The sequence below is a fragment of the Dreissena polymorpha genome, chromosome 15, assembly GCF_020536995.1.
Source record: "Dreissena polymorpha isolate Duluth1 chromosome 15, UMN_Dpol_1.0, whole genome shotgun sequence".
In the NCBI taxonomy this organism is placed as follows: Eukaryota; Metazoa; Mollusca; class Bivalvia; order Myida; family Dreissenidae; genus Dreissena; species Dreissena polymorpha.
In genome coordinates, this window is record NC_068369.1 from 51,121,981 (window position 1) to 51,138,720 (window position 16,740).

The 16,740-nt window shown below is 35.3% G+C and overlaps 1 protein-coding gene across 5 annotated transcripts in view; it reads right to left on the reverse strand.

The window, feature by feature from the left end:
* The window catches only part of LOC127859526 (D-ribitol-5-phosphate cytidylyltransferase-like), a 204,189-nt gene that overhangs the window by 173,418 nt on the left and 14,031 nt on the right, over nt 1-16,740 (reverse strand). For 2 of the 5 annotated variants that reach the window (XM_052397037.1, XM_052397035.1), the window contains exons 10-11: nt 14,656-15,927; nt 12,287-12,330 (exon numbers count right to left, since the gene is read on the reverse strand). In XM_052397037.1, coding sequence (XP_052252997.1) covers nt 15,835-15,927 — 93 coding nt within the window. In that variant the 3' untranslated portion in view covers nt 12,287-12,330; nt 14,656-15,834. Of the gene's footprint in view, nt 1-12,234; nt 12,260-12,286; nt 12,463-14,440; nt 14,529-14,633; nt 15,928-16,740 lie in introns of those variants that run through there. The other 3 variants (XM_052397033.1, XM_052397038.1, XM_052397034.1) reach the window with 3 other exon arrangements.

The window sequence follows — 16,740 nt, forward strand, 5'->3', positions numbered from 1 at the left end:
TGAAGAAAGTATAGTAAAAGGCAGTTTTGGGTGGGCGTGGCCTATGTGGGCGGGGCGCCCCAGGGTTGGTAATGAGGCCATGCATAGTTGAGATTGACCGCATTGTCATAAGAGAGGTTCAGTATCAATTTGAAGACAATCGGTGTAGAAATGAAGAAATTATAGTAAAATAACCTTAAAAAATGAGTAAAAATCTCTGACCCGGCCCCACTCCAACCCCCATAACTTTTGACCCCGGGGTCAGATCAAAATTCCAAATAGTGCAGGGTCGCTCATATGCTCATAGCTACCATGTGTGTAAGTTTCAAGGTTCTAGTGCTAATAGTGTAGGAGGAGATAGTGGCCAGGACGAACGGACAGACGGACGGACGGCTGAGATAACCACAATATCCACACGCATTTCAAAAAGCGTGGGGAAAAAGGCAACTTTGGGTGGGTGTGGACTATTATGGGCGGGGCCCCCCATGGTTGGTAATGGGGCTATACATAGTTGAGATTGATCGTAGTGTTTTGAGAGATGTTCAGTAATATTTACCTTGCAATGTACATTTAAGTTCTAAGCTGTTTCAGTACACTGTACAGCACGACAAACATAACTAGAAATGGCGCGGCAGAGGCCGACGCGTATCCCCACACCGCATGTTTGACCCAGGGGCGCCCCAGGGTTGGTAATGGGGCCATGCATAGTTGAGATTGACCGTATTGTCATAAGAGAAGTTCAGTATCAATTACAAGTGAATCGGTGTAGAAACGAAGAAATTATAGTAAAAGGAAAATTTGGGTGGACGTGGCCTATGAGACCGGGGCGCCCCAGGGTTGGTAATGGGGCCATGCATAATTGAGATTGACCGTATTGTCATAAGAGAGGCTCAGTATCAATTTGAAGTAAATCGGTGCAGAAATGAAGAAGTTATTGTAAAATAACATAAAAAAAATGAGTGAAAATCTCTGACCCGGCCCCGCCCCAACTCCATTAACTTTTGACCCAAGGGTCAGATAAAAATTACGTCACTGTCACCGTCGCACATATGCTCATAGCTACCATGTATGTAAGTTTCAAGGTTCTAGTGCTAATAGTGTAGGAGGAGCAGGTGATCAGGACGGACGGACGGACGGACAGACGCACATACCACAATATCCCAACTTTTTCTCCGAAAAACGTGGGGATAATAAACATAGCTTATATGCTATATTAAATCAAATTACGTTAGAAAATAAATAAAACGCATCGCAAAAAGTATGCGTTGTCGGCAGGCTTCGAACATGCGCGGGAAAATCCCAAAAGATTTCAAGTCTATCGCCTTAATTATTCGGCCACGGTAACTTTACACTGTCTCTTCAATCTTCGAAGAAATCGCGGGAAATCATGGGTGCGCTACCTTAAAATTTGCAATTTTACAAGAATACATGTAACAATTCAGTTTTTACGACAAATAATGCATTACTAAAAAGGGGCAGGTGGAAAACAACTTGTATATGCTCAAGAACTTTAAGTGTTCTAGTTTTTCATGTTGTTTTTTATCAAAATGTATTCATTGTTTTCAAAACCTATTGCAATACCAGTTAACAATAGTGCAGAAAATAGATATCATGGTTAGCATACGTACACAGAATAAATTTTTGTATTTTAAACTAAACAAAATGATATGTAACATTTAAGTTATTTCTATTTTAGTAACATTTCAATAGGCATAACATATCTTCTTTTGAGCTTGCATGACGATTAAGCTGAACGGAATTCACTGGGGAGGGATATCATGCTTAGTCTATTTGAGGCGTATCAACCCTCACCAAGTTCATTTCTTTGTTTTATCAATGACAGGAACAAAGAAACACTGATTGTTTTTATGATAAACCTATTGAAGAACAATGTGCTTATACGCTTATGGCTGCCTTTTGTATGCTGAAATTTCTTTTTAATTTGAATTTCAAACTACAAAGTCATTTAAAGTGACAAACCGGTACCTTCAATGAATATGTAAAGCTATACTTCTTAAACAATAGATAATATTTTGAACCAATAATGCATTGACAATTAAGATAGACAATATAATTTCATGTGTTAAGCTATTGAGCGGAAACAATATTTTAACTGCAGTAATTTTGAATTGCAAAACTAACACCATGTGCAATGCAAAGTGCCATTATAATAGCATAACTAAATCTCAATTTATTGGGCCAAAACCAGTTGTGTATTATTCATTACACTTATTATATAGACCTTGAGTCCAGCCATCAAACCAGTATCAAGTCATTATAATTTATTAACCATGATATAAAGTTTCACATTTTCAATGATCACTTTTTAATAAATTAGCTCTTTTTGCTTCATTCAACTGAGTAATTGAGCTGAAGCCGTTTTACAAGAAAGGATCTTAACAGCTTCCAGAATTCATATCTAGATATATGTATGTGATATCGGGAAACTATCATGATTACCGTAGAGATCAGCAATATCTCGTAGAGATCAGCAATGTCTGCTCACATGTCGTATTTGTATATTCTTTTACCAAAGTTAATTAATAAATAATATGTTATGTGCACTAATATTGCTTTTAATGAATTTATAACAATCAAATTTCTAAAATCCGCACAAAAACAGATAAAAATCATGTTTTCAAAATATTACACATTGAAACAGTTGGTGACGGTTTCTAAAAGCATATGCATATATTGAACACAATGAGTACCATACGCGTTTTTAAATGTGTTGTAATACAAACACTTTGTGTAAATAAAATTTGTAATCTGATTAAGGCAATAATTGTGTTCGCGTACAATGTTATTATTGTTGTCAATTAAATTACAAGAACCCAAATTAATTTATTTTACAGGTGTCTGGTATACTGTATAGCAAATCTGCAAATTGCGTAATTTGCCTAAAGAGATTTGTTCAGAGATTTGTGCATTTGCGAACAATGTCGTTTAAGTAATAAACTTATAAAACTGCAGAATTTTACAAGTTTTATATAAGTATAACTACACTGGAAAACAAAGAAATTACTAGAAATGGCGCGTCAGAGGCCGACGCGTATCCCCACGCCACATGTTTGACCCAGGGGCGCCCCAGGGTTGGTAATGGGGCCATGCATAGTTGAGATTGACCGTATTGTCATAAGAGAAGTTCAGTATCAATTAGAAGTGAATCGGTGTAGTAATAAGGAAATTATAGTAAAATGCAATTTTGAGTTGGCGTGGCCTATGTGAGCGGGGCGCCCACGGGTGTTTAATGGGGCCATGCATAGTTTAGATTAACCGTATTGTCATAAGAGAGGTTCAGTATCAATTTGAAGTGAATCGGTGTAGAAATGAAGAACTTATAGTAAAAGGCAATTTTGGGTGGGCGTGGCCTATGTGGGCGGGGCGCCTCAGGGTTGGTAATGGGGCCATGCATAGTTGAGATTGACCATATTGTCATAAGAGAGGTTCAGTAACAATTTGAAGTGAATCGGTGTAGAAATGAAGAAATTATAGTAAAAGGCAATTTTGGGTGGGCGTGGCCTATGTGGGCGGGGCGCCCCAGGGTTGGTAATGGGACCATGCATAATTGAGATTGACTGTATTGTAATAAGAGAGGTTCAGTATCAATTTGAAGTGAATCGGTGTAGTAATAAGGAAATTATAGTAAAATGCAATTTTGAGTTGGCGTGGCCTATGTGAGCGGGGCGCCCACGGGTGTTTAATGGGGCCATGCATAGTTTAGATTAACCGTATTGTCATAAGAGAGGTTCAGTATCAATTTGAAGTGAATCGGTGTAGAAATGAAGAACTTATAGTAAAAGGCAATTTTGGGTGGGCGTGGCCTATGTGGGCGGGGCGCCTCAGGGTTGGTAATGGGGCCATGCATAGCTGAGATTGACCATATTGTCATAAGAGAGGTTCAGTAACAATTTGAAGTGAATCGGTGTAGAAATGAAGAAATTATAGTAAAAAGCAATTTTGGGTGGGCGTGGTCTATGTGGGCGGGTTACCCCAGGGTTGTTAATGGGGCCATGCATAGTTGAGATTGACTGTATTGTAATAAGAGAGGTTCAGTATCAATTTGAAGACAATCGGTGTAGAAATGAAGAAATTAAAGTAAAATAACCTTAAAAAATGAGTACAAATCTCTGACACGGCCCCACCCCAACCCCCATAACTTTTGACCCAGGGTCTTTATGCATATGAATCTGATTATACACGGATCCACTAACATATAGATAAAATCATGTTTATCTTATCCCATTTCTAACGATAATCTTGGCAGATGTTTAATATTGCTAGTAAACTGATCGCAAACAATATGCAAGCACTCGTTCCGTGAAATATTCGTGATACACCCACTGAGTAGATTACAAATAAGTATGTTGTTGCTATCAAAAACATGTTTATACATCGTTGATTATCACAGAAATTTCATTAATTCCTTCTGAATGTATAATCTCCATCGTTAATTCGATCGTTTACGACGTTATTTGCCATGTTTGCCGAGTCACAATTTAATTCTGTATGTCCGCCATGTTGTCAAAATGTCAAATGATGTAAGCGACAGGTGCGCATAGCAACGTAAAATCGTCTAATACGTCCGCCTAATACGCGATTCACACTTTGTTTAATTAGTATACGTCTCAGTAATTAATTCAATAATTAATTATCTTTAAGACGATATCGATAAATAATTAATTTGTTTGTGTTTTTAAGGTTCATGTAGAGGCTTCATTTTGAAAAATGTGGGACCCCTAGCATTGAACTCAAATTTGACTAAAGGAAGAGTGCCACATTGATAATGTATACATATATGCTTTAATGGATGTTTTTCCTTCAAACTGCTACCAATTTTGTACATCAACGTATCATAACATCCACAAAATCAATCAAAATACAAAGAGATTTTAACACCAAAATATACATTGTTTTCAAAAATCTGAATCATGTTTATTCCACGTATTTCGGCGGAAAATTATATAACTAGTGAATGATATCGACATTGACGAGGGCAAGTTACGCTTAAATAGTAAAAAAAGTTTGCATATCTAGAAATATCAAAACTCGAACACATGTCATTTCATCACCATGGGGGCAGCCATTTTTAAATTAATAAAATAGAAAGAAACATGCTAAAAACTCACTCATCGCCTAATTGACATTCCATACGGTTGACGATGACAAATGCATTGGATTGTAATCTTTCCGTTGATGTTTGCAAACTGCACGATCAGACCTCATAAACACTCAAAAGAATAACTATGTAAGAAGCATTTCACCAATGTTTACAATCGTTGTCGAATCACATATACTTTATTATTGCGCATAAAATAGTACGCTTACAGACTGACAGAAAGATCTAGATTACTCCGTTCAATTCATCACGGTATACTATTCTATTGATAATATATAATAATACATCGCTTTAACAATCTAAAAGTAGTAATAATTCTTTTAAACGGAGTTTTTAATAACGAAAGTGAAAACAACGGAAGTTGGTTGGATATTCTGTGAGATGCACTTCGGCTCCAGAAAAACAATACAAATTAACTAAAAAGACGTGTGGGGGACAATTTTCAGCTGGAAACTATTTCAAATAGGGTAAGTGATGATATCTCTACGCGGTCATTTCTGTTATTTAGTGCGATCTCTTGCTGATTAATGTTAATAGTTGTTTTACAAGTTGCCACCAAACTGTCAAAATAAGACTGTGTTATCTCAGGTATGTGTATACACATACTCGGTTTTCTCACCACTGCACGTGGTTTCGACCGATTTGTTTTGCACGTTTTTCTACGGATCACAGCGATGGCCACTCTTTCAAATGGGTAGAAGGAATCGAAATATAAAATCAATAGTTTTGTCAATTTCTTTATATTCCTTTACAATTTTATATGTCGTCTGCAATCTATTTCAATTTGAGATGGTTTAAAATTTGCAATTTGGTTGAGAGGTAAATAACAAAATTGTTAAGCCTTTGAAATAGAATTGTGACTCTTATTATCCACCATACCTGGATTGTTAAAAAGTAGTTACGTTTTAGTTATTTTTAGAACTATGTTTAGGATATTTATCCAAAAAAGGCAGTTGAATAAAAACTCATTTGTTGTTTTATGACAATAATTTTCTGTGAAATGTTGCTAACTTGACCTTGTATATGTATATAGCTTTGTATTTATTCAACTTAAGGTAGTGCATATCATTCCTAACTTTAGATTGAGATTTTGTAAATTAGTGTAAAAAAGCAGGCCCGTACCCAGGCCATGGGCCCAGGGGCCCGGGCCCCCCCAGCTGGCTGTCAAACTATGATTTTGTTTTAATAATCGGCCTACTGCAATTTTTTTTTCTCGTGCAAGGGCCCACAGTACACTTTCGCTCAAAACAAAAGAGCAGCTATGTTTTATTGTCCCTGATAAACAAGGGGATTAACGCTCGCCAATCGAGATAAGCCTCTAGGCAATGTTTTCTTATCGCCTTGTACACACATCTCCGATCAGTCCCCCATTGTGATCATGAATGCTTCATCTATCGATGGTTGATGTAACATGTATTTTGATACGTGCAGCGAATGGAAGCAACTGCTACAGGAGTTCGTAGACTATGGTCTGATAATTGCCGACGCAAGTTTTTTTCCTTCTTTGAGAAGGCCCTAGACGTATTTTTTCCTCTAAAGGTTTAATTGTTGTTGTTGTTTAACCTTTTATTGGGAATTGTTAGGTCCCAATATATACTTTTTACATTGAGAATAGGGCCCTGAATTTGAACCGGAACAAAAACACTAACAAAGGTATTAAAACTGAGTATTTATAATGTTTGAAAGGAAATCACTGAAAAAGACTACGATGAAAAAGTTAACATGTTTGTTTAAAAGAAAAACAGATTCATAAATTTGCCGAGCAACAGATAAGAATTTGGCAGAATTTAGTATTTAAAAGTATTGAGTACCGAGAATTGAGTAATATCAACCTATAAATGGCTCATTGGTAAAAAAATGAAAATGGAAACAACAAATCGATCTCATTATATTAGTTAATCTGATCCAGTGTAGAAAAATATTAAAAATAATTAAATTATCTCTTTCCTTGAATTTGTTTGAAAACAGTAAAATATGTTAAATTGATTATTTAAGACTTTCATTATTTCCCCAAAAAATTTGGCGTTTCGCGCAATTCTTTTCCTAAAAAATGGCAAGGTCTTTCCCAAAATATCAGATTAAAAAAAAACCTTTGACGTTATTGATTTGTGAAAAAAATGGTGGAAGCAATACGAGAGTTGATGTGGATAATCGTCGGTAAAAACCTGTAAGTTTCGGAGATCTAAAGCCTTTAATATTGTTGCGAATTCACGCCAATGTTTAAAGCTTAAGACTTCCGAAATGTGCTGATTTACTTGTTATATTCCATTAATTCATATCACAAAATACGTTTTTTATAAGCATTAAAATTCACCTTGCAAAGTGCCAAATTAAAAAAAGTATATATTTAGGGAGGGGGACCCCTCCCAAACCCTCCCCGGTTGGGCCCCCCCAGTAAAAAAATCCTGGGTACGGCCCTGCAAAGTATTGGTTTAAAACCAAAATACGAATAAAGCACACAAATATTGAATGTCAAAAATGTGTTTATGTTATTCTATCCGTCTTTAGCTTTAAAATGATATATAGTTTGACCATATTGTACCACATTCAATGAAGAAAAACCAAAGCGAAGTTTTAATGAATTTTATCCCCCCCATGAACCTTAAATGTAATTATGGGTAAAAATATATGTTTTGATATAACTGAATTATGTATGAAATGCCACGAGGATAACATCGAGCTTTTCATCAAAAGTCTCCGAAGTAACAGTCCACGATTTTATCGTGGAGGAATACACATTACCAACCGATTAGTGGTATAGACATATTCATTGTTATTGTTTTGATTCCGAATTTTCGCGCATGCGCGATGCGCTGGTAGGCAAAAGCACTTGGTACAGTTACGATAAACACTATGTCATATAGATAACGGCACGTACGTGTTTAGTCAATATATCGAAAACATTAACAACAACATCATAACACCTAAATACTATTAAAGATATTGCATTTTTAATGTCAAGCCGTTGTATTTCTTGCAGAAGGACTTCAAAAATTACAAAAAATAATAAAGCATCCCATTATATAATTATAATTATCAATTGTATGAGTATGAAAGTGTGGTAAAAAAAATGAGTAAAGAAAAGGGGTGCATTAAAATCTGACATACCGGTACAACAAAGCCCTATTAAAAGCGAAGTGCATGACAGTATTTAAATGTTATGATCATTTTCTTTTAAATTGGATGATTTGTTTTTTAGGTGAATAACACTATAGATGAATCGTAATATACAACTGAAAAAGGAATACGGACAAAACCCCTCCAGGATAAAAACCCTCCCGTCATTTTCATAGGGGGCGGACGAAAACCCTCCCATGAATAAACATGGGCGGACAAAAACCCTCCCATGAAAAAAACGGGGGAGGACAAAAACCCTCCCATGAAAAAAACGGGGGAGGACAAAAATCCTCCCATGAAAAAACGGGACCGGACAAAAACCCTCCCGTAAAAGAAACACTTAGTGTTGCACTCATTAATCCTATAAAATTACCCATTGTGTGTATTGTGTTTTCAGGGGTATGAAATTGAAAGAAAATATGTAATCATTAACTGTAAACATACCGCTTTCTAATGTGCATATATATCCGATAATCCAATATAATAACAACATCAATTAAAACATAAAATGAGGCCATTTATAGACAAGTGAATTTAAATTTAGATTGAATGCAATACGATACAGTGCAACGATAAGTCGCGTCATATGCTCATTCATGCAAAACACGTGCTTTCCGGGAAGTTTCTGAAAACTTTGCGAAAATGAAAGTAAAATTCTGTTAACAACTAAGAATTCGTTAGCATGTAACTAATTTGTCTTAATTACTTATTTAATTTTGCTTCGACTGTAACGTTTTCAATTGCATTTTTGCAGACAATATATAAAGCATACTGTATTGTCAAATATGTCAATGATTCAGTTATTTAGGCCCACTTATCAGCTAATCATAACAATTAACTAGTTAATGGCATACAATAATATGTATCAAAATAGCAAACTGTGAATCTGCAACTGCGGACAAAAACCCTCCCGTGAGAGCAATTAAGCACCGACAAATGTAATTGCTTCACACATTGTTGCATTCATTAATCCGCAAAGTTTACTCAAAATATCAAACTGTGAATCTGCAACTACTTTTAGTTTTTAAGTAGTTTAATCACAGAATCAATTAAAAGCAATTAAACGCCGACAAATGTATTTGCTTCACACAATGTTCCATTCATTAATCCGAAAAAATCACTCAATGCTGACAACACTTGTTCAAAATATCATACTGTGAATCTGCAACATATATAAAGCAATTTGTTTGTGTAAGGGCACACAAGTGTCTACAATGTTGGTTTTTGTTTATCAATTGATTATGCTTATTTGTCAATGAAAGTAACATTATACTGTCTAGACTTCATAATACTTGTTATAAAACGAAATAAAGAATGTCTTGGGAAGCCTGTGTCCGCCTCTGTTATTTTTGCGATGATGACTAAAAAAGAAACACGACTTTGATGTTCTTAATGCACTGGCCAGAGCACAATTTGATATTTTATATATTTTTTATAGAAACACCCTACTTGTTATTCACACTAAGTAATCATAAATATCGTAGTTCTTATCATACTAAGTTATAATACAAATCTTAGTTCAAACATATATAATTGAGTCAAATGGGTGTAAAATAACAACATTTCAATTCGGAAATATTTTAATTAGTCATTATATAGTGTAATGTTACCTACTGAAGTGAAGTCTCTATTACAAAAAATAAATATCTCGGATAACCGACAACAAAATACAAATGTCGGAAATGACATTCGGAAATGACCGATTTCGGATTAAAAATTCATAAATAATTGTTGATAGTTGAATTCGTGGCTCAGATTTCACGGGAGGGTTTTTGTCCGGTCCCGTTTTTACATGGGAGGGTTTTTGTCCTCCCCCGTTTTTTTCATGGGAGGGTTTTTGTCCGTCCCCGTTTATTCATGGGAGGGTTTTCGTCCGGCCCCTATAAAACTGACGGGAGGGTTTTTATCCGGGAGGGGTTTTGTCCGGCATTCACTGAAAAACACAACTTCACATGATGCAAATTAACCTGTGAATTCATGTATATTGAAATTCCTTTACACGTGTATATGAGTGACAAATATCTTACATTTTATAATATATATCTACATTGTTTTTTATTTTTCGTTAATATTATTTACCCCGGTAGTCATACGTAATTTCTTGTTTTCATGATGTCGTTTGTGCATGGCCGTAACATTCAATCTTCAAACGGAATGACGTAGTTTTCATTAACCGGTACCCGCTAAATACGTTTAATGATTACATGTACATTTACCATTTATTAAATACGTTTGTTATAAATTACCGGCAAACAGGCTAGTATCTTCAAAGCGTACATTTTCTGTTAATATATACTGGACAAATCATTATTATTTTTTTTTACGATATGTAGCATATCTAATTGAACAGTTGAACTTTGGCGGTAAATTACTCAACCCCAAATAACTGCTCAATACTACTAGAAAGAGAAGACATGGTGGTACCATCAATTGTGTTTAATGACCAGACTTGCATATACCACCTGTGGTCAGGGACCTATTGTTTGTATAGGTCCCTGCTGTAGTTTATGACACTTTGCTGTTAGTTAAGTAGGGACAATATCTGATCAAAACGAGATAATCGGCTTGTGCCGAACAAAGGGGGCAATTAAACACCGGAATACAAAGGCTAACACGATTTTAAGATTGATGCAAACAATCAAATCAAACCAATGAAATTAAATCAATTTAATGTGTCAAAGTGTTAGTTTTCCTAGACAGACAGACAATACATTTTTTAGTAATTTCCATTTTACTCCCATCGTCAACATAATATGTTTTGTATATAACAATAAAAATACATATATGTTGCTTTAAGGTAGGTGAAACTATGTCACAAAGTATATTTACAATTTTTTTTAGGGTAGGTGTACCCATTGAGCATAAAAAGCGCACAACGAATATACAATATATGCAATTTATTTTGTAATGTCGCGATTAATTCCTTTTGTTAAATTAAATTATTAAAAGGACACAAGAAAATCTAGTTATGGTGTTGTTTTTTTCCCGTTTGCCTGTTTGCATTTAAAAATAAAATATTTTGCCAATAATACTACCGAGTTTATAATGTGTGCATTGATGTAATCAGCTATGGTCAGATTACAGAATGATATAATTGTAAAATTTAGTTCAATGTTTTGGAAGACTTTTTTTAGTTGACTTGCACAATGTACCTCGTCAACATCACAGTCATGTGGTTGATATTGATACGCGCCAGAAAACATATTTCAACAAACACGAGTATGAATAAATCAAATGTATATTGGGGTACATAAGATGAACAATGGGTAAATTACGTTATACGATTTAACAAATTTGATCTGATACTCAAAGATTCCTTAACACATAAACAAAGTGTCATTAGTTCAGACCCTGTTCTTTAGTTGCAGCAATTGTACATTTTTTTTGCTGTGTGCATGGAATCGATCTATTTATTGTTTGTTTTTATTCTTATTTGTTTCAGTACAGTATAACAACTTTTGGGATGTTTAAATCTAAAATCTAAAAATGATCGTATACATATCAAAATATATTAAATAATGTATTTAATATAGATGTAGAGCGTGACAATAAATATCGTGCTCGATATCTCCCCTTTGATCGTGTCTTTCTTTTGCCTACCAGAGTAGCACGGATAAAGACACGCAGGTGCGCGTGACATCACGCGTGAATTGGTATATAACATATCAATTGATACTGACATGGGGTTATTCACGCATGACTAATTCACAAATGCGCTGCCTCGGAGGCCATAATCTGATACTAGTCGGCTTAGAACTTTGGTCAAGATGTTATCAATATGGACAGAAAACAGCGAGTACTCATGAAAGGGCAGAGCGGCGGCCTTTGGAAAGGGCAGCGTGGCGCTAAATGGCTTTGAAAGGGGCAGCGTGGCGCTACAAAAAAGGGGCATGGCGATTCGCCACGCTAAAACGGCCTGGAAAAAACACTCTACCTTACATATCTACTTACTCTACCTTATATATCTACTTGCTCTACCTTACATATCTACTTACTCTACCTTATATATCTACTTACTCTACCTTACATATCTACTTAGTCTACCTTACATATGATATCTACTTACTCTACCTTACATATCTACTTACTCTACCTTACATATCTATTTACTCTACCTTACATATCTACTTACTCTACCTTACATATCTACTTACTCTACCTTACATATCTACTTACTCTACCTTACATATCTACTTACTCTACCTTACATATCTACTTATTCTACCTTACATATCTACTTACTCTACCTTATATATCTAAGTACTTTACCTTACATATCTACTTATTCTACCTTACATATCTACTTATTCTACCTTACATATCTACTTACTCTACCTTATATATCTAATTACTCTACCTTACATATCTACTTATTCTACGCCCGTGCGTATAATTTAGGTTGCAAACTTAAAGAAAAGAAAACTCTTAAAACTCGAAAAATGCAATAAAAAGTGAGGGCTAAGAGGGCGTTAGGGGTATAATTATATAACAAGCAAACAAGACGTCCAGTTGAGAAAATAACCATGGGAACAAAAACAACACAGTCTTAACTTCAAACATACAAAGTAAAGTCTTTTTTCACTGATGAGGGGTAGTAATGACTGTGTAGACTTTACTCTTTCAACGACTGTGTTATCGCCCTTCAAGTTTTTGGGAACCAATAGTCAGACACGGGAAGCAGATTAGGTTTACATGGCGCAAATTTTCAAAATGTCGGCGAACGCTCCGTTTAATCCAGATGTTTAAGATAGCGTCAGCGAAACGTATTCATAAGATGATACTCAGAAGCTAGCTCTTTTGACAGATAAGTGGGAAAATGTTCACAGCTTTACATTTTCCTGAAGGTAAGTCGATTTATAGATCTAAGAGTTAAGTAACAGTTTAGTATGCTCGCGCCAGACTCAGCGAGCATGCTGTTGTTTTCTTCAAAGAGTGTGTCTTTTACAGTTTAATTGAAAACGAATTTAATTTTCTGTTAACCAAATACCCGAAAATAACTCAGTTTCGGCCGAACATAATGACAGGCTTAGTTTTTGGCGCCACGTCGCACCAGGTTTGAAGTCTTGTCTAAATAAATACACAAGCCGTGGATGTGGCACTACATTTTTAGTTTTTTACAGAGTCGCAACAATAACACGGACATGGGTAAGGTTTCCATGGAAAACATGCTAAATCCAATACATTTTTAGAGGAAGATATTAAGGAATAAAATTGCCAAACGTCGCTGAAAGATAAAAACAAAACGCTCCTTCTGCAATGAAATTTAAACTTTTCTGGAGGAGGAAGCAAGAGCAAAACAGGTTCTCACACTTACATTGCCATTCCCTCGCAGTCATAGGCTTCTTAATTTAAAGCCTTGACACTCGGACGTAATAGATAAGTTTCAAAATTACATTTGCAGTTTACAATGTTTATTGAAATATTTATTTTTCTCATTTTTTTCAAGCTTACATTCGAGGATAATCATTGCCGAAATGTGCCTGAAATGCAATACCTTATAACACCTTTTGCAAAGAAATTCCCAAAACTTTCTAGGGGAGGACCCCATACTCCCGCCAGCAATGGAGTTGTTCACCTCCGAACACCTATGAAACTACGGATCAATTCTCCCTCGCAATATGGTTTCTTGCTTTTTAAGCATTGGCACTTAAACTTAAATAAATTATGGTCAAAAGTATATTTGCTGTTGACAATGTTTAATAAAATATTTCTGTTTGTCTGTCATTTTCAAGCAAGAAATTGATGAAATAAATTGCAAAATCGTGGCTGAAAGTTAACACCATCTGCAATGAATTTTCCAAAAAATTCTTGGGGCAGACCCCCCAAACCTCCCCAGCCGGAGGGGGAGACCCCCTCCCATCCCTACTCCCACTCGCAGCTTCTATCGTGCGTATAGCTGAAATAGCCTCAGGAACGCCCCTGCCTTGCATATCTATTTACTCTACCTTCCATATCTACTTACTCTACCTTACATATCTACTTATTCTACCTTACAAATCTACTTACTTCACCTTACATATATACTTACTCTACCTTACATATCTACATATCTACTTACTCTACCTTACATATCTACTTACTCTACCTTACAACCTTACATATCTACTTACTCTACCTTACATATCTACTTACTCTACCTAGCATATCTACTTACTCTACCTTACATATCTACTTACTCTACCTTATATATCGACTAACTCTACCTTATATATCTACTTATTCTACCTTATATATCTACTTACTCTACCTTACATATCTACTTATTCTACCTTACATATCTACTTACTTTACCTTACATATCTATTTACTCTACCTTACTATCTACTTACTCTACCTTACATCTATTTACTGCACCGATATCTACTAACTCTAACCTTACATATCTATTTACTCTACCTTACAAATCTATTTACTCTACCTTACATATCTACTTACTCTACCTTACATATCTACTTACTCTACCTTACATATCTACTTACTCTACCTTACATATCAATTTACTCTACCTTACATATCTATTTACTCTACCTTACATATCTACTTACTCTACCTTGCATATCTATTTACTCTTCTTTACATATCTATTTACTCTACCTTACATATCTATTTACTCTACCTTACATATCTATTTACTCTACCTTACACCTTAGACAAGCAGTAAGACCCAGTGGTCAATGGACACCTACTGGTTGATTGAAGACAGCCTCAGAATTTAGTTCCATCTCATCCCAGAAAAGACTGCCAACGACGAGCCTGAACAAAAACTGATTTAAATTGAACGCCTACTGGTTTGCTGCAGATAGCCTCTGAAACTTTTTTCCATCTAGTTGCTGGAATAGATTGTCATCCATTGACTTGTCTCAATAAACATCATTAAATAAATTTGAAGTCAAAGTATTATAATTTTCATAGATTAATACTTACAAGGCATACATACCTTTGGTAACTGTATGTTAGTTCAATAATTGAAACCATTTTTGTTGTATCTTTCAAATTACTTTTTTTAGGATTAACTGGAAGAGGATACCTCTGTATTGTGAAAACTTAAAAAACTAGTGACCTGAAAATCAGTAAGGGTCATCTGCCGGTCATGATCAATGTACCTATGAAGTTTCATGATCCTAAGCCTAAGCATTCTTGAGTTATCATCCGGAAACCATTTTACTATTGCCAGTCACTGTGACCTTGACCTTTGACCTAGTGACCTGAAAATCATTAGGGGTCATCTGCCAGTCATGATCAATGTACCTATAAAGTTTCATGATCCTAGGCCTAAGCGTTCTTGAGTTATCATCTGGAAACCATCTGGTGGATCGACAGACCAAACGACATGTGCAAAACAATATATCCCCTCTTCTTAGGGCATAAAAATAGTCATAGTTGTCACTGATCAAACTGTGCTGACTGCATGCACAGGCCTATCTGGGACGACACTTCACAAACATGCATTAATCCCAGATTTTCCAGATAGAGGCTCAATTTGATGCAAGATCCATAAGAAGACAATACCCTTGTTCTTTACTTTCGATTTCACACGTGATCTTCAAAAGCAGGTAAGGTACTATTGATATAGTTTTTCTTCTGTTGTCCATGACACATTGGTCAACTGTAAGTAGACGTCATGAATGAAGTACAAATGTCTGTCCTGAGAAACTGTCTTCTCTTGTCCAACAGAGACTCGCCAACATTTTGCCAAGCCTGCCACAGGTGTTCTGTAAAATTAGTATATTTCCAAATGTTTTGAAACATCAAACTCAAAAAAAAAAATCAGGTAAAAAATATTGAAAAGTGAAAATAAAATAATTAAGAATGTAAAGGTTTTTCATTCGTTGAATTTTAATCTCGTATTATAAAGAAGGAAAAGATGAAATTGCACTAAATTTAAGTACAAATTAATTTTATATTTTCCTTCTTTATAATATGATTTATAAAAAAGACTATTGCCAAGCAATTTAAGTCCCCTACAGATGAAACTCCATTATTTTCAGATTATTTTTCATATATATTTGTTGCCATAACAACAAGAATTCTTGACGTAGGAACAAAATGAAATGACATGCATAACGTCCATATTGCCATCTATCCATGTTTGATGTTTCCTGAAAAAATATGAAGAACTTTTATAAGTTATCGCAGGATCCAGAAAAGTGTGATGTACAGACTGTCACACAGAGCGCAAACCATAAGTCCCTTCCGGTTTCACCGGTAGGGGAAAATAAACACGATTTCATTGGTCTAGAGAGTGGTTGACCAACGACACCATATTTCATATTCTTGAAAGTCCGGTTTTCCATTTGAACTTCAACATTTAGGGTTTTATAAGAAAATTAATGTCTTGATGTATGAAATGTGAGTACCAAAGATTAATGTATTAGAAATATGTCAAGAATTTCTCAAGTTTACATGTCAAAGCAATGAAAACCAGCAGAACAGCAAACCTAAAAGCCCACTACTATTTACCCCTTGAAACTTTCGGGGATATATACAAACATATGCAAGTCAACAGAACAAATAACACACATTCA